We start from the raw sequence: 18,488 nt of genomic DNA on the forward strand, positions 1-18,488 counted from the left end.
ATAAGGTATCATGAACTAACAATTAACAATATATTTGTTACACAATGTATTAATCTTTGTTAATGTTATTTAATAATGTTAGTTCATGGTGCATTAACTAATGTTAACTAATACAACTTTGGATTTTAAAAATGAATAAATTGCATACATAAAATAAGATTAATGTTTTAAAGTATTTTTTTTAATATAGAAATATAAATGGAATGAAAATATGAAATTATACCTTAAATATAAAACAAAATTATGAAATATAATAAGAATTCCTTACATTTATATAGCGCTTTTCTAGGCACTCAAAGCACTTTACATAGAGGAGGGGGAATCTCCTCTACCACCACCAGTGTGCAGCATCCACCTGGATGATGCGACGGCAGCCATAGTGCGACAGTACACTCACCACACACCAGCTATTGATGGAGAGGAGAGAGAAGAGTGATGTAGACAATTCAGGGATGGAGATTATTAGGAGGCCATGATAGATAAGGGCCAATGAGGGGAATTTGACCAGGACACCAGGGTTACACCCCTACTCTTTACGAGAAGTGCCCTGGGATTTCTAATGACCACAGAGTCAGGACCTCAGTTTAACATCTCATCCGAAAGACGGTGCTTTTTTACAGTATAGTGTCTCCATCACTATACTGGGGCATTAGGACCCACACGGACTGCAGGGTGAGAGCACCCTCTGCTGGCATCCCAAATATCTCTTCCAGCAGCAACCGTAGTTTTCCCCAGGAGGTCTCCCATCCAGGTACTGACCAGACTCAACCCTGCTTAGCTTCATAGGCAACAAGGCGAGAGCTGCAGGGTGATATGGCTGCTGTTAATATAAGCTCTATCATGACAACAATTAAGTTTAAGGCTACTCTGAGGTGGGTTAGAGCAGGCTTCATTTAGACTGGCTTTTATGCTGCATTGTGTCTTTACACAGAATTTTAAGCAGGCACAGAGCAGGATTAACTCGACTGTGTAAAGACGGCTTAACATTAATAAATGCTTAATAAGTATTGTTCATTGTTAATGTATGTTAACTTATGTTGTTAACTAATGTTAACAAATGGAACCTTATTGTAAAGTGTTACCAAAAAAGTTTGTTAAAACAAACCTTAATTTTTAGGACATTTCACTAGGTGGTTGCTAAGCAGTTGCTATGGTGTTTTGGGTGTTCCGACACACAGACAGGCGGAATATTACAGCTGGTCTTGTATGTGTTACATTTGAACAGTTTGACAGTTGGAATTTAAGTTCACGAACATTCCGTCAATGAAAGTTTATGGGACTTTTGAAAAAACCATAAACCAAATTTGTATAACAGTTTGTTGACTTTGTCAAGCCAACAAACTGTAATTAAAGATTTCAACAATAAACAGAAATTGTGTTTACAGTAATGCACTTCATTGAGTCTATGAGGCGAGACATTGCACTGGAATAAACATTACACATAAACTATTATTACAGTCTACAGTTGAAATTGGTTGTTTGTTTTTTTTTCATCAAGGACTGTATCTGTATTTGTTTGGTCTGAAACTGTGAAACTTTGAGTGTGTGCTGACAAGTATGTTGTTTTAAACAGATATTTTTCTCTCTCTGTGTTGTTGTTGTAGATGTTGTACGCGGCGAGTCCATACTCGGATTCGGTGGTATTTGCTGACATCGACCCGCAGCCGATTATCGATGAAGAAGAGGGTCTGATCTGGGTCGTGGGACCCGTGCTTGCCGTTATCTTCATCATCTGCATCGTCATCGCCATACTGCTGTACAAAAGGTAGAAACAGTGGAGAAACACACACACACACATATTTACAGTACTTAGCTATCTAAATGGGGAGATGCCATAGATGTCAGAGGCAGGATCCAAATGCAGAGCAAAAACAAAAAGGCTTTATTAATACCAAAAATAAACAAAGACAAAAACTCAAACTACCCCGAAGGGGAGAAAAACAAGGTAAAGGATGGGATGGAGGGAAAAGGGAAAAACTCACAGGACCAACTGGAACAAGACCAACAAACAAGACGAACTGGCACTGGATAGCACACACAAGGAGACTAAAATAGGGAGAGAAATCAAACAGGTTAACAGACAGGGCAGGTGTAACTAATGAACTAATAATAAGCAAACAAGGAGGCGGGGTATGATGAAAGACTGAGAGACATGTGGCAATACAGAAACAAAACAAAGCCACGTGCTCTCAAAAAAACACAAACACCCGAATGGCATGAGCGCACATCGCCAAGACAATAAGGCAGTAGACGCTCATGCCAAACGACAGACAAGATGAGAGAATGCGTAGTAACGGCAAACAAAGCAATGCCACGTATTCTCACACTAAACAAAGCCTGAGCGTACATCGCGAGGCAAACACCACACGATGCACACAACAGGCGACAAAACAAGACAGGACACCTGTGCGAGAGCTCGGCCACACAAAAACCCGACACCTCAGACCGAAGTGACCGAACCTCTGCACAACGTGAAGACAGCGCGGGACCACGGGCGCTCAACTTGAAGCGCGTCCGTGGTCGTGAGAGACAGACATAAACGATTGACGTGAGCACATGCCGCCAAGATGACATAAGCGCAATGCACTCACAGCAATAACAGATAGAGCATGTGTGTCCGGATCCCGACACCAACTGAAGCCGAACCAGACAGGGAAGTCAGGATCCAGACACCATGCTCCGAACATGAAGCATGAGACCAACCGAGGAGCGCACGGCAGGGAAATAACAACCAAAGCTGTGTGCTCACACAAAGACAGAAAACGAAACACAAGACAGACATAGAGCAATGATGTCAGGAGTGACAGGATCATGACAATAGACTTCTATTGTTTTATATAAAGCTAATTATAATAACTATAGACTAACCCTAACCCACAAACTAAATCTTACAGAAAACTTTTTGCATTATTTGAATTTTAAAAATCATAGCACACCTGGAGTCGCAAGTTGAGTGACTCCAGTCAGGTCTCCTAAGCAACCAAATTGGCCTGGATGCTAGGGAGGGTAGAGTCACATGGTGTAACCTCCTCGTGGTCGCTATAATGTGGTTCTCGCTCTCGGTGGGGCGCGTGGTGAGTTGTGTGTGGATGCGGCGGAGAATAGCATGAAGCCTCCACATGTGGTACATCTCCGCGGTAGCGCGCTCAACAAGCCACGTGATAAGATGAACGGATTGACGGTCTCAGACGTGGAGGCAACTGAGATTCGTCCTCCACCACCCGGATTGAGCGAGTCACTACGCCACCACGAGGACTTAGAGCGCATTGGGAATTGGGCAATCCAAATTGGGGAGAAAAGGGAAGAAAAAAAATCATAGTTAAATGATATCCCAAAATTTGCCCAAAGGGAGGTTTTGTCCAATTTAGCTCAAATATGGGTACAAATTTGTTGCCAGACTATAGCTAAGTACACACACACACCATTTTCAATTTGTCCTTTCAATTTAGTTTTCTTTCCGACTTTCAGTTTTACTGGTTTCATCAGTTTATTTGAGTTTTTCATTTTATTTAGTTGTTTAGTTTTGGTATTTTAGGAGGTGCTAATGTTAATGTGTTAATGGATCTCATTTAGACACATTAAACAGTGTTAAATTTGTAGCGTTCTAGTGGGCTTTTTGGTGTTATCACTATCTAGGAATGTTTCATGTTTAATAAAGGTGGATTGTAAAGGTTTCAAATGTTGTGCATTAAAAACTCAAATTAATGTGTTCATTTTTAGTTTAGTTTAGTGTTTCCAGTATTGAGTTGGACATCTATCATGACAAGGTCCTTCATATATTCAGAGTTAGCTGATGTCGTTTGATGGCAGATTTATTCACTAATCACAAACCCAATGTCACGGGCGCACACACACATCTCAGCGCGCGATATTACAGTGTCGACAACGCAACGCACGTTACATCAGTTCAATACAAACACACACTTTCAGAGATTTCTGCTGTCAGGACACTCCACACCTGGAAACGGTGTCAGGAAAATTGGCCTGGAAAATACATAGAAATTAGTCAATTGTTTTAAAAAATAGAATTTTTGTAACAAATTTCTATAGTCACTGTATTGTTTTCTAGCTCAGCGTTTGTCACGCTAAAGTAGCTTGATTTACTGTCACAACATGTCATTAACAGTTAGCAGCGTCAACACTTTTAGTTTGTTTCTCCTGAACGTGGTAGAACATCCTAATACTGACATTACTTTCCCATCAGCAGTGAAGTACATGCTTTTAGGATGGAATTAGGATGTAGTTAAAGTGATCCATCTGATAGAGAAACTCTCTCACCAATCACAGAAGATGTGACAGAATCACAGTTTTCATATCTCACAGCTGTCAGACTGAAATGTAATTTAGCATAATGGAGGTGAAATGAAAAGTCTTTGAAAGGGAAGTGAATGTGTTTATATGAGAAAGTGTGCGTCTGCGCTGTGTATTAACCCTTTATTCTCCCCTCCTGTTGCTTTCACTGGAGCAGTCAGCCAGACAGGTGAGAGACGCAGATTTCACAGCATTTCTGTGCCACTTTCAAGTAATAGGGTCCAAAATAGGACTCAAGATGTGTTAAAAATCATTTTAATTTCTTCTTCAAATGGTCAGTGAAATTAGGTGCTCAGCCTTCAGAAAATGCTGATCATCAACCTCGGGAGGTCTAAATATTAAATATATAATAACTTTCTAATAAATTAGCAGTTTTATTTGTACATTTATTTTCTGTGAGGTTAGCCCTGTCACCAAAATACCCTTTAAAACCTCGATTTGTTTGATTTTATTGTCTTCATCGTGAAGCATGAAGTAAATATCCACATTAAATAGAAAATAATAAATTATTGTTAAAATAAAAGAAAATTATACTAATTGAATTAAAGAATAAATAAATAAATAAAGGTATATATCTATGTTTGAGCTTGACAGATGCTATAAATACTTTTAAAATGAATTAAGATTGTTTTCTTGTCTTCCCACCATGCTGAAATTATTAAATATATATATATTATTTAAACAATACATGTGTTGTAAAATAATATATGTGTAATATATATATATATATATATATATATATATATATATATATATATATATATATATATATCAGCCGGTTGTTATTGCAAAATAAACCCCAGCACCAGAGGTGGGTAGTAACGCAGTACATTTACTCCATTACATTTACTTGAGTAACTTCTTTGGAAAAAATTTACTTTTATGAGTATGTTTTATGGTGGGTACTTTTCACTCTTACTCAAGTAAATTTCTGATGAAAAGAAACTTTTACTTCGTTACTGTGGTAGTGTTCCTGTCATTACATTACTGGTTATCGTACAAGCAGAGACACGTGTTAAATGGGCAGATGCCATTAACCGGCTTCTCTCCATCCACATTCGTGGCCATATTCTCTGGCCGGAAACCTCGCGTGACGTGCTCTCCACGAGAGGCACGTCTGCCATTTTGTGCACGTCATTCCTCACACAAACACACACACACACACACACACACACACACACACACACATACACCCCTACCTTCCTCTCATGTGTTATAGGCTTATATTGGTTACCATATCTAATCATGTCACTGTTTAGTTTGTTGTTGTAAGTCGGAAGTTTATTGACTGCATTGTATTGATTATTAATTAATATTACTGCATTAATAAACATTGTTATACTTTTAAAGAGAAGTGTTTTTGGTATTGTTCTGCATGCACCTGTGCCAAGGGCTGGCAGGGGATGGCAGTGCTCGGATTCAAGCCTTCATTGTTTTCCTTCGGAATGTCGATTTTCTTAAGAGAACAATCTAATATTGAGACTGTTATACTGTCTGGTTATTAGTCCCTGATTCCAGGGTGGTGCCCCGTCAATGTTAATGATTGATTTTGATTTTGATAATTGATAATTATCTTTGATGATTGTTGATTTGAAGGGTTAAAAAGCTAACATTGATTCTATTTTTTTTTTTTTTTTTTTTTTTGAAGTGATTGTACTTTTACTTGAGTAAAGTTTTTGGCTACTCTACCCACCTCTGCCTGGCACGAAGCAGAGACTCTTGTATCATCCTATAGGTTTTTTTTGTTTTTATTTGTTTTATTTATTTATTTTTTCTTTTGAAAATGACTGGCTGGCTGTATATTATCCCACTTATTACATAGCTACTAACCAAATGAATAAATATATGGACATAAAATATTGATTTGAGTTGAATTTATGTAATTATGTGAGAAGAAAGAAATCACTGAACAGCTGAAATCAACCTCCGGTTTATGTCGGAGTTCTGTTGGTGTTTATTTTGTAAAAATTACCATCTGACTGCTCATTATCAAGCCTATTACAAGACTACTTACCAACAAATAAATAAATGCACATGAAACATTGATTTGAGTTGAAATTCTTTTATTAGCTTACTTGAAGAGATCACACAGTAATCCGTGAAGCAGGAGAGATGGTTTTGCAAGTACACCAAATAAAGCGGCTAAAATATTCTTGACTTTGAAGAATTGTGAAATAAATGCTGTTTGTTGTGTGTTTTCAGGAAACGGGCAGAGTCAGAGGCGAGGAAAGGCAGTCTGCCCAGCAGTAAAGAACTGCCCTCACATCACCCAACTGATCCTGTGGAGTTACGCCGGCTCAACTTCCAAACGCCTGGTGAGAGCTGCCGAACAACGTCTTCCTCGTCGTCATCAGCGAACTGAGACCACCAACAAACAAACACACACTGTCCAGAAAAACCTACAGAACGTTTCATTTCCTTGAATTTAAGTATATTTGAGCATGATACTGAGTGTGATATTGCTTTTATAGTTCTATAAACAACGAGTTCATATCAAGTAACTTCCATTTTAGACTCAATATGGCCAGTTATTTTGTCTGTTTTTGTTGGTCTAAAAGACCAAAAATGTGTTTTGTTCTGAACGAACAAAGCAGGATCAACGTCGAGCAACATAGATGCAACTGCTTGATGACAGAAGTGCTTGTAATCGTTAGTAACGGTATGAAAGTAATGGTAAATTGGTCCTTCAACGGCTATAATCAGTTTATTTGTCAATAAAACACTGTCATGTGCTATATCAAGTACATTTATGATGATAAAAACTTTTTGAGAACTGCTAAACAACAGAAATAGAGGAACCATCCTAAATGCTCACAAACATACACACACAGGACAGACCGGCAGTTTTTGATGAATTGGTGAGGACAGGTGACGTCAGGACAAACGGAAGGCCGGTAAATCCCTCAGGACCCTGGACTGAAGTTTTATAGATGACCCAGGACTGCACACGACACAGTTCATAACAGCTTAGTGAGTTTTACCTGAAAAGCAACTAACCAAAGCCAGCAGCAGAAGACCATGCAGATATTTACAACATTCTTGGATTTCGTTCAGTATCGAGGAACCTTAATACAAATAATACAAATTCTGTCATAATTCACTCACCGTATTCCGGCCACTCCTTTTTCATATAATGAAAGTGAATGAAAGGAATCAAAAGCACCATTAATTTTTCATAAAAAAGTCCATGAGACTTTTCACCTACAGTAAAGTCATACAGTCGGATATGTGCTCGAATCATTCAGACTCGTTTGTAAGCTGGATCAACCGATTTGTTGAAAATATCCAACTCACTTTCATTATATGAAAAATAATTGACCAGGATATTCTTCAAAAACCTTTTGTGTTCCACTGAAGAAGGAGAGCTATATGGATTTGAAACAAGGGCGAGTAAATAGTGTCAGAATTAATTTCTGGCTGAGCTAACCCTTTTAAGCCTCTGCTGTTTATTGTATATTCTATCAGAGAATCAATGGTACACACACATGTAGGTGGCCGTTGTGTTTGAAAGCAGTGGAGTGTGAAATGTGAAGGAATGAGGGCATTGTCGAGTGGTAACTCCCTCCTGGCCTTGGTGAACAAGGTGAAGTGCGCTCGCTTCTAGAGCGGCCAACCGTAAAGACCTATAGATTTATTTTCTGAGGAACAGAACAGTGGTGACAGCGGCTGCTCCATTAGTTTCTCAAACAAGAACCTAGTGCCAGTGGGACAGGCCCGAATCCGACTAAACAGGAGTCCAAGTGTCTGTCTGTCCAAAACACCTGAATCACAAGTGCAAAGACCAGAGGGAAATTTGATGCACCCTGCTAAAAAAAAAAAAAAAAAAAAAAGCTTCAACCAGCCTAAGGTCAGGCTGGCCATTTTTAATGGTTTCAGAAGGGTTTTGAGCACTACTCAGCTTAGTTAACACTGCAAAACCAGCTAAAGTGCTTTGCTGCTCTTGGCTTACCACCAATGATGGTTTTGATGGTTTAAGAAGGGTTTCTGCCCCTTGTCAGCTGGTCAGGCTTAGAGAACAGCGGGGAGGCCAGCTGAAACCAATCTAATGTTATTTTCTGGTCTCAGCTGGTCACCAAGCTGGTTTTCACTGATCAAACTAGTCTAGTTTGCTGGTTTTAGAGGGATTTTAGATACTTGTCCGCTGGTTAGACTGGTAGATAAGCTAAAGAAAATGGTTTTATAGGAAAACCAGCTTAAACCATCTTTAGGTGCTTTGTTGGTCTTGGCTGGCCACCAATGATTGTTTTGATGGTTTTAGAAGAGTTTTGGCCACTTGTCAGCTGGTCATGCTTAGAGACCAACTAAGAGAGCAGCTGTTTTTTAGTTGGTCAGGCTCAGAGAACAGCTGCGATGTAAGCTTAAACCAGTCTATAGTTGTTTTTTGGTCGTGGTTGGCTACCAATCTAGTTTCCATTGCTCAGACTGGTCTACGACTGTTGCCATTTGGTTCATACTGAACTAAAGTACGGCATCCGTGACATGAAAACGACACGTTTTGTATTTACTTTTTTTTTTGGTTTCAGCAGTGATATTACTCCTCTCAACAGCTCTTTATTAGCAGACTCTTGGCCTTCTTTCGCAAACAGCCTCTCTTTGCTGTCCTCCATTTTCCCTCCAGGCAGGCCAAACACACTCTTGTCAACTGAAGATCGCTCTCTTATGTGAGAACGGCCTCTGCATTAGCGCTCTTCTCTCCAAACCCTTGATGGCTGTTGTGCAGTCACAGCCCCCCCCCATCTTGAGGGTGCTTGATGTGGCTGCAACACGTTTTGCCGAATGGCAGTTTCATTGTCACCGCTGCTGGTAATGGGTCTTGAGAGGTGGGTGGATGGCAGCTTTCCCCCGCTGCTTCCATTAGCTAATGCCCTCTTCTATCAGCGCGAGATGAAAGAACCACAGCGCCATGTCCACGTAAGGCCTCTTCTCTGAGAGAGCGACTGCGGCACGCAGGCTGTTGTTATGCAAACCGGTTATCAGAGAGCAGCGTCTGCTCCTATTCAAAGGCATCCTCTGCAATGCAAACACAAACGCACAAACACGCCGTCTCTCTCGCAAACACATGCCACCTTTACAGACTTACACATAAGGAATTTTATAGCTAAGGCCCTAAGAGTACAAACAAACTTGCACTTACACTAAAAAAAAGAAAAACATTTTCTTAATCAATATACTTGTCTTCTTTTCCAGTAAAAATATTTTAACTTCCTTTAAAACAAGATGCATTTACTTGAGAAGCAAAATTGTGTTTTCGATAAAAGACCATTGCATTAAAGTCCTTCAAAAACTTGCGTATTATAAACATGCACACCATTTTCATTTCATCTTTTCAATTTTTGTAATGTTTTTTTATTTATTTATTTATTTTTAGTCATTCTTGTGCTTTTCCTTTCGTGGTTTGTGTTCAGTCATGTTTTGAATGTTTGGAGCGCAAAAGTAGGGTTTCAGAAGTAAAAATCCCATTCATTTTCTTCATGATGATATATGCTTCTGTGAAAGCCACAAATTGATGTGATTTCAACTTCTAATAACTAAATTCTCAATGAAGAACTACACTACCCATAATCCTGAAGAGAGCTCCACCAATCAGAGCCACTGTTAAAATGAAAAGTGCACCAAAAGAGCTATGAAGCATTTTTTTTAAATGTCTATGTACTAAATGGAGGGGAAAATTACATCCGGAACCTGTGATGAAGTGGGCTGGCACTGTTGCGCTCTGTTGTCGTGTTATCACTTTCGCATGGTGTTGTATGTTAGCAATTAGCATGTATGAATTTGTTTTGTATTAGCGAAGGACAAACATAGTGATACAATAGTATCGACAAACAGTTAAAATGTTGTCAAACAAGTCTACGTTTCAGAATGTCTCCACTGCTTGTTCTTAGTTTGATAGTGAGCAATCACCACATTTGCTTGTTTGAACGTCAGCTACATATGATTTATCCCCGTCCCCTTTTCCTTCGCAGGTTCAGCTGCATCGGTTTACCCCAGTAACCTTCATTTGTCAAGTTAGTTGCTCTTGTTTCTTCATATGTCTCACAAACACTCTCGATTGACTCATTTTTTTTTTATTCGTTCATCTTCAACGCTTTTGCCTCGCACCAGGGCAGGAGGCGGGGTTTGATATGTCACATCTTGTAGAACTCATCTCTGGCTCAAACTACAATATCCAGCTCCTAACGTTCTACTGAATGTGTCCCATTCTCTGCCATGTTTTCTCCATTTAAATGCTTGTGGACGAATAACATCCTTCTCCTCGATAGGAATGCGCTATGCAGCTTTTGTGTTATTTTCTCCAAGCATGTGGCTGCTTCGTCCAATCATACAGGCTGGATAGAAACCTCACATACACCATCCTCTAAAACACTCATATCTCAGCATACGCTTGAGCGTTTCGCCGCTAACACCACAACTGTTTGTTTGTTTCCTGTGTGCAGGGATGGCCAGTCACCCCCCAATTCCGATCATGGAGTTGGCCGATCACATCGAACGTCTCAAAGCAAACGACAACTTGAAGTTTTCGCAGGAGTATGAGGTAACTGTCAGACATTGTGACATTCTGCATTAAAACTGCTGCTTGAGGGTTTACTTTGAAATATTTTAGAATCATCGTTCATTTGAAGCTGATCAGATTAAAACCAGAGTACAGTTACATTTTTTGAAGTAATTCTTCAATTAGAGAACTTTTATGCCCTCTACGATGATTTTAAAGAAATAATGCATTAACAATTTACAATAAGGTTGTTTTAAAAGAAGTTCACCTCATTAGCTAACTATGAACAGTACTTGTACACAGAATTTTGATTAGTACTCATTTGTATATACAGGAAAGTTAATAAAGTACATTTTAAATGGTCTGAGCCATATCTAAAGACAAGAATATCACAGAGTTTGTTTAATGTGGCCCAGCATGCAACCACCAAGAACACCCTAGAAAATCTAAAAATCTAATTCAAATCAATGTTTCATAATATTACAGAAATGTGTAAGTGTAACTGTTGCTTGTTTATGCGGTCAGAAACTGATAGAATCAAACTATGACCCGGTCTGAGTGTTTATAGATGGACGTCTCTGTTGGCACGGCCGCTGTGTTGTTTGTGACCTGATGAATGTTCGGCGCTCACAAACTAAACGTGATGATATCAGTCACCTGCACAGCCCGCCATCAGACACAATGACACATTTCCTGACCGTATCGCCAGCTGCCTATCAGTTGTCATTTAACACACCGGTGTGCCAAAGCTCAGGTAGAATGTTTCTCGATGTAATCTCGTTATCTCGCCGTGGCAGGGCCAGAACATTACTCCATTTTGTGATGTCATTTCTCACATGACTGACAGCAGCTTCCAGTGTTGGGCAAAATTCAGAAATTAAGAACTGGTTTCCTTTCAGATCATGAGTCGGATTTGGTATTGGATTAGCCACAGCCACAGGATGTTGAATTTGAATGGAATAAGCCACGCCCACCATACAGTGAATTTTGAATTGGACACACCCACATGATGTCAAATTCAAATTTGACTAAAATTAGCCACGCCCACCATTTAGTGCATTTTGATTTGGACACACCCACAGGATGCAGAATTGGAATTTGAATTGAACTGTCCATAAATTCTGTGTACTGCTAAGTGAATTATATTATATTATATTATATTACTAAAATGAAAATATCTTTGTATTTCATTCCATTATAATTCTACTTCCTTAAATACAAAACACAATTCTGCATCCTGTTTACTGCCTTATTTAAGTCCAGTAAATATGAATTTGAATTTTAAAGGCATTCTCATTTGAATTCTGAAATGCACACAAGCCTCCGAGCTTCCTGATTGGCCATTTACTTTGTCAAGCTGCGTTTGATTGATCGATAGAGTGTTTTTAAACGGCAGACGAGCCAGAGCGCAGCGTCCACCGGATCGGATCTTCCGAGAGGGACCGTGAGAGCGGAGTAAAGCGTGACCGAGAGTTCATTTGCTCTTTTCAGGGCTGTTGGCCACCATCGGGCCCCTCGCTCTGCGGTTACTGAACATGAGGTCAGACATGGACCTCCGCCAAGCTGCCTGCCAGAATGCCACTCGCACACACTGAATTGTCATTCTGGAGCGCTTGTGCACAGGCACAGAAAGCAATTTCAAGTGCACAATAGAGCGGGCGAGTTCACGAGCAATGTTTCAATAGATTTGGGCAGAAAGATGCGGCTTAACTGCAGATTTGTCATCTTTAGTGACGCTTTGCAGTTCGGTGCTGTGACTCACCCGACAGAAAAACACCAGCACTGTCAATTTATGATGTTTCATATCAGGGGCCGTTTGCTTATTAGAAAGGTTATAGAAACAAGTGCGAGTAATTTACTGCCGTAACGGCAGTGTTTATTTCTTTATAACTGTTTGTGATTTTGGGGAGACCGGGGCTGGTTGTCACATGGAAGATTGGTTTATATAATGAAAGGAGATTTTAATTGAAAAGTTGAACTGTGTTCTCAGGGCAAGGGTATTTTGCGTCAATGTCAAGTGGGGGCAAGTTGTCACGTGTTTTTATTTCTTTTATTTATTGATTGATTACAATATTTCTTGGCCAAAACAATGTTTTGATATTTTTGCTGTTTCATAAATGATTTTGTGTTTTGTAATTACTTCACTATAAAAGGCTGTCAAATGGCAGGTTGGAATATGACAACATGCCCCGCTATTATTCCTGGGCAATAACGGTGAAAATCTTGAATAATCAAGACTTTAAGGTTTGAGTCTGTACAGAAATTGACTTTCCAAAATAGACTAGCCCCGCTCTCCCCTGTCTGTTGAATGTATTAGCCTCATTATGTATGTGAAGTATCTGCTTTGACTATTGACAGCATTGATGGTTTTGCTGTTTTTGAGTGTTGAAGTTGTTTGCACTGGTTTGAAAGGGCCCGTCAGTGGACAAAGACGGCGTTTGAAAAGGGAGCACATCTCGCCGTGATCCATTCAAATCTATTCAAGGCATGAATACATTACTTTCCCCCCTTTGCTTACGGGACCAATTTTCATTCATTGAACTGTAATTTCATTTCATTCATTTCACTGTGATTTGAAATTTGTCAACGCGGAGAGCTGCTCGCAGGCAGATGCGTATCATCTTTTCATTTTCAAAAGACACTGCCGAGACTGAATAATTTCATTATTAAAGTAAATGGGAAAAAATTGCAAGCAGCACATAAGACTGACGCGGGGGTCATATCACACACAAAAGATTCTTTCACCGGCAGATTCGTCCCGTGTTCACTCTGGCTTTCATACCGACACCTGTTTATAAAACGATCAGAGATGACAGTGTTCAGTAGTGTCTGTTTCCTTAGGAAATATTACGGCAGTAACATTCATTCATTCATTCGTTACAATTCAAACATTTCACACTCCAAAGGTGGATATGGATTGCATTTACAGTATAACCCATCAGTTGATTCATTGCACGTACATTCATTCAAACATACATACATTTATTAGTCAATTCATGCATTCCGTATGATTCTGAAATCCCCTACATCAAAGATGGAAATGGATTGCATTTATAAACCATTCATTCATTCACACATTCATTCATTAGTCGATTAGTTCATTTGTTACACTTTAAATATTATATACACCAAAGGTGCAGATTGTTTGTTTGTTAATCCATGTGTTCATTCATTCATACAGTATGTCAATTCGTTTAGTTGTTATGACTGTATTTGGTTTTTCATGAATTCATCAGTTCATTTGTTGAGAAATAAATGCTTCCATTTATGCAGTTATTAATTTGTCATTAATGTATTAGTCTATCAAAGATTCCATTTATAAATCATTCATTCATTCATTCCCTACTAGATTTTTATTTGATCATTCCTTTGTTTATATTTTAATTTATACGTGTTTATTCATTCGTTTTTATGAATTCTTTCATTGATATATGCTTTCATTCATTCATAAGTGTGTTCATTCATTTGTGTAGTTATTCATTCATCATTAGTCAATTTGTTCTTTCATTAAGAATCCAATATTCCATACATCAAATGTGGATATAGACTGCATTGATAAACTGTTTATCCATTCGTTCATTCATTGCTTAATCTATTTGTTTGTTAATTCATCCATTCATTCATGCATTCATTACTCAGAATTCACCACTCAGCGTTCAGCTGTTAAAGAAAATAGACTCTTGATGTATTAGTTTGCTCACATCATCTTTATATTTCAGGATGGGAATGTTCTCAATTCATCTTGAGTTCACCGACGTGAGTGTCACTGCCCAGCACCAGTGTTTATTTCTGAATGCATCTTGATATATATGAAGTGTTACAGTCGAGAATCTATTTTTTCGATCGCACTGAATGCTTGTCGTAGCAGCGCGGGTCACGACGCATCTTTCTATTTCAGACGCTCCAGTGCGGATATTATTGGCCGTGTGAAATTCAAAGTATGTTGTATCCGAGCCAACAGTTAGCACATGCTTTTAGAAAAAGTACAATGTCATCTGAGACGCATCTGTGTGACGTTGTTTATCTCTGATGCTCATTAACACACTAATTATTAAATATTCTTCATTTCTCCTGCAGTCGATTGACCCCGGTCAGCAGTTCACATGGGAGCATTCAAACCTAGAGGTCAACAAACCAAAGAACAGATACGCCAACGTCATCGCCTACGACCACTCCAGAGTTCTGCTGTCTGCCATCGATGGTACGTTTACTTCATTCTTTACTGGTTTTATTAGTATTTTGATGCTCCAAGTGCTGCATTAGAAAGAGCTGCTGAAATCCACCAGTGTGTTTATATACATGTATGTGCAGCATGTGCAATTCATTCTTTTTTTTTTTTTTTTTTGATTTTTCCCCTTGGAATGCCCAGCTCCCAATGTGCTTTTAAGTCCTAATGGTCGCATAGAGATTCGCCTCAATCCGGGTGGCGGAGGATGAATCCCAGTTGCTTCCGTGTCTGAGACCGTCAACCCGCGCATCTTATCACGTGGCTTGTTGAGCGCGTTGCCACGGAGACATAGCGCATGTGGAGGCTTCACGCCATCCACCGCGGCAACCATGCTCAACTCACCACGTGCCCCACCGAGAATGAATCACATTATAGTGATCACGAGGAGGTTACCCCATGTGACTACTCTCCCTAGCAACCGGGCCAATTTGGTTGCTTAGGAGACCTGGCTGGAGTCACTCAGCATGTCCTGGGCTAGCACTAGTGCAAATTGTTCTGTATTTCAGCGTGGATATGATGTTGTGTAGTAATTCACTAAACAGTCATTTAGTAATTAGATTGAATTATTTGATATGTCCTTTTCAGTATTGAATTATTTTTAATAAAGACATATACAGGAAAATGTGCTGCATAACGGTAATGACACACACACGCACACAGTTCTGTTGATTTGTGATGGACACTCTCTTATTTTGACGTCCGTGTGTCATTTTGGCTTCTATTGACTATTGAAATGAGGAAGTAAATGAATTGTGTTTGTATCCATCAGTCACACACAGAATGAACCCGAGACGTGTTGGAGTGAGACAGCATTCAGTTTTTAATCCATTCAGTGAAATAATTCACCTGACAGACAGATGGGGGGCGCGGAGTCGACGGCAGAAACGCACGATGAGTTTTATCTGCGCGCTGCATGTGTGAACTCGTCCTGCAGCATTGAAGCGCTGTCAGCCGTTAAAACTGCACAAATCGACCCTCTCGCTACAGTCTCTCAACATCTCACAAACCTCTTCACTTACTTTCAGCTTATTAGACGGCTTGTCCTCTCCAGAAATCAAGAAATTCTTTAAACATCGTGGAAAAGATCTGTTATGTAAGGGTGAATCGCATGACACCTGTCTGACTCATATTTCAAGAAAGAAGTCTGCAGAAAGACTCAAATTAAACAAATAAAAGCAGATCTGATGTTTTGCATTGTGACATTTTGATGACATTTGAATACAGTTTCCCAAAAATGCATTGTTGTAATGTAAAGAAATATAGATTTATATTATTTAAATAGTAAATTATGTGTTTATCATGATAGTGTTTGTTCATTTATATAAAAATGCATTACAGTAATGAATACACAGGATATATATATATATATATATTATTGCAATACGTTTGTCACAATGCAATAAAATCAAATCTTAATAACTGGTCTTAATTTTCTTTTTGTAATTTAATTTAGCTCTAAAAACATGAAAGCAGTCGCAATGTAAGTGACCAGAGTATTACTTATTTAATTATTCATTTGTTTGTTTATGTGTTTATGCATTTATCTAAACAATTTATTTTTGATACCCCCTCAAATGGAGGATAAAGATGTTCAAAGTTGATCAACAGAAGTGTGAATGACACTCATTTAAAGCATCTTGAAAACAAAACAAAAGCAAGATTTTCATCCATTTCTTTGTTTGTTGTTTTGACCTTTATTATCATGCTCTGTAGTGACCAATTTATTGATTTGTTTGTTTATTTATTTATGCATTTATATGTTTGTGTATATGCATTTATTAATTTTTTTTTTTTTTTTTTGATAATTCGACAAATAAACTCCAGATCAGTCTGTTAAAAGTCGATAAACCAAGGTCAGTGTGAAGCGTCTTTAAAACAAAACGAAAGTAAGATAGTCCTCCATTTGTTTCTTTGTTGTTCAGACATTTAGTATTATAGCGCCACCTGGGGTCGAGTGGTACATGAAAAGATTTATGACAACTAGCCATTTGTGTCTTACAATGTGGAGTTCCTGTTTTCTTGGTGCCTAAAATGTTCAATAAACATCCAATGATCTCAAGAGACATTTAGTTCAAAACGACTCTCCCCAAACACCCCTATATTTCGATTTTCTAACACCTGAACTCATGCGTGTTGTTGAGGAGAGGCGTGACATCACGATTAATTTTTATCAAATTTTTATTGATCTGTTCTGATATTGTTTTTCTGCTTGCAGGTATTCCAGGTAGCGATTACATCAACGCAAACTACATCGACGGCTACCGCAAACAGAATGCCTACATCGCCACTCAAGGCGCGCTGCCCGAGACCTTTGGGGATTTTTGGCGTATGATTTGGGAGCAGCGGAGCGCAAATATCGTCATGATGACCAAACTGGAGGAAAGATCGCGGGTACGAATGGCCGAACCACGCTCAATGCCCATCTGTTGATTTGATTGGCTCAGAATGTGTCCAGAAACTCATGACTGCGTTTAAAATTACAAATTCATCAATATTGTGTTTAATGACTGGTAGCAATTATTTAAATATTTAAGTGTCCAGTACCAATATGCAAAAACAATTCATTTTATTATTGTTTTATTTCTGCTTTATTGGCACAATGATCAAGACTAAATATACTTTATAACTAATAATTTCATTTTAAAGATCAATAGTTAAAAATAATTAAATGATTAAAATATATTACAAGTCAGTTATGACATATTGCAATGTTTCCAAACATTGAAAAACACGATTTCGAACACAATTTTGCCATTTAGCGGTGGACTAAATATTAAAAGAATAGTAAAAATTCTGTCACTATGTACTCACCCTCATGTTGTTCCAGACCCGTATGACTTTGAAATGCAGACTAGAGTTGGCATGCTTCAAAAAAGATCCAAATGCACAAAGTATCAAGTAGTCCATATGCACATTATATCAAGTCTTCTGAAGTCATACTTTTTGTCATAATTCACTAATAAACTTACCCTCTGCTGACGATCGTATGTTGACATTATCGGTGCCAAAACAACATTAGTTCTCACGAGTACCTAATAAAATGTATGATTTTTCAATCTGGACGTAAACATGGGCTGGACACAAGCGTCGGCACAGGCAAAGATTATCAGTGAATAATGACTTAAATTTCACTCTGTTCCTTTTACAAAGCTGTCGCATGACTTCATAAGACTTGAGTCATAAAGACTACTTTTATGAGACTTTTATGGTGCTTTTGGAAGCTTGAAAGTGATGGTCAACATGTGACTACGGTGTCAAGCTCCAAATATGACAAAAAGGACCATAAAATATGACTTGTGTGCTATATTCCAAGTGTTCTGAAGTCAAAAGGTGGTTTAATTCAGGAAAAGAACAATATTTAAGATGTTTTTCACTGGTAATCTTCACAGCTCTCGAATATCAACTTTTCAATCAAACTTTTTAGAACGCATTACATTTCCAAATCTTGTCATCCGATTG

At 38.6% G+C, this 18,488-nt stretch overlaps 1 protein-coding gene across 49 annotated transcripts in view; it reads left to right on the forward strand.

Moving 5' to 3' along the window:
* Window positions 1-18,488, forward strand: part of LOC127441315 (receptor-type tyrosine-protein phosphatase delta-like) — a 157,078-nt gene that overhangs the window by 98,664 nt on the left and 39,926 nt on the right. For 14 of the 49 annotated variants that reach the window (XM_051698570.1, XM_051698580.1, XM_051698750.1 and 11 more), the window contains 7 exons: window positions 1,605-1,764; window positions 4,453-4,480; window positions 6,514-6,626; window positions 10,275-10,316; window positions 10,746-10,843; window positions 14,879-15,002; window positions 17,245-17,420. In XM_051698570.1, the coding sequence (XP_051554530.1) occupies window positions 1,605-1,764; window positions 4,453-4,480; window positions 6,514-6,626; window positions 10,275-10,316; window positions 10,746-10,843; window positions 14,879-15,002; window positions 17,245-17,420 (741 nt within the window). Of the gene's footprint in view, window positions 1-1,604; window positions 1,766-4,452; window positions 4,481-6,513; window positions 6,627-10,274; window positions 10,317-10,745; window positions 10,844-14,878; window positions 15,003-17,244; window positions 17,421-18,488 lie in introns of all 49 variants that reach the window. The other 35 variants (XM_051698735.1, XM_051698742.1, XM_051698819.1 and 32 more) reach the window with 7 other exon arrangements.

Source organism: Myxocyprinus asiaticus, chromosome 1, assembly GCF_019703515.2.
Source record: "Myxocyprinus asiaticus isolate MX2 ecotype Aquarium Trade chromosome 1, UBuf_Myxa_2, whole genome shotgun sequence".
NCBI lineage: Eukaryota > Metazoa > Chordata > Actinopteri > Cypriniformes > Catostomidae > Myxocyprinus > Myxocyprinus asiaticus.